The sequence below is a fragment of the Eurypyga helias genome, unplaced genomic scaffold, assembly GCF_000690775.1.
Source record: "Eurypyga helias isolate BGI_N326 unplaced genomic scaffold, ASM69077v1 scaffold36727, whole genome shotgun sequence".
In the NCBI taxonomy this organism is placed as follows: domain Eukaryota; kingdom Metazoa; phylum Chordata; class Aves; order Eurypygiformes; family Eurypygidae; genus Eurypyga; species Eurypyga helias.
This window is the reverse complement of record NW_010263001.1, coordinates 1-520: the sequence shown is the minus strand read 5'-3', so window position 1 is coordinate 520 and position 520 is coordinate 1. Positions and strand designations below refer to the sequence as shown.

Sequence of the window (520 nt, the reverse complement as noted above, 5' to 3'; positions counted from 1 at the left end):
ACGGGAAGATCCTGCTGACGGCTAGGTACCGGGGGCTCTGTGGCACAGGGGTCGGGCTCCCCCTGGCCACCCGGGGTCTTCCCTTAGGCCTGGGGGAAGCGCCCTGTGCCATGTCCTGTGCTCACAATATGCCCCTTCCTGCTCCCGCAGCGGTGACGGCACCCTGGGCGTCTTCAACGTGAAGAGGCGGCGCTTTGAGCTGCTCTCGGAGCCACAGAACGGGGACCTGACATCCGTGGTGCTGCTGAAGGTTGGCATTGGGTCCCTCTCCACCCCCTGGTTTCCTGGTCTGCCTCTGCCTTACTGTCTTCCATCTTGCCCAGAGGGGGAAGAAGGTGGCGTGTGGCTCCAGCGAAGGCACCGTGTACCTTTTCAACTGGGACGGCTTTGGGGCTGCCAGCGACCGCTTTGCGCTGAGGGCTGAGTCTGTGGACTGCATGGTCCCCGTCACGGAGAGCATCATATGCGTGGGGTCCCTGGACGGAGTCATTAGGTGGGGGCGATGGGATGGGCTGGGGCG

At 64.2% G+C, this 520-nt stretch overlaps 1 protein-coding gene across 1 annotated transcript in view; it reads left to right on the top strand.

The window, feature by feature from the left end:
* Positions 1-493, top strand: part of WDR55 (WD repeat domain 55) — a gene marked incomplete at both ends in the record, with an annotated part of 901 nt that extends 408 nt beyond the window's left edge. The window contains 3 exons of the mRNA XM_010155910.1: positions 9-25; positions 151-250; positions 324-493. Of these exons, the coding sequence (XP_010154212.1) occupies positions 9-25; positions 151-250; positions 324-493 (287 nt within the window). The remainder of the gene's footprint in view (positions 1-8; positions 26-150; positions 251-323) is intronic.
* Positions 494-520: the final 27 nt, after the last annotated feature.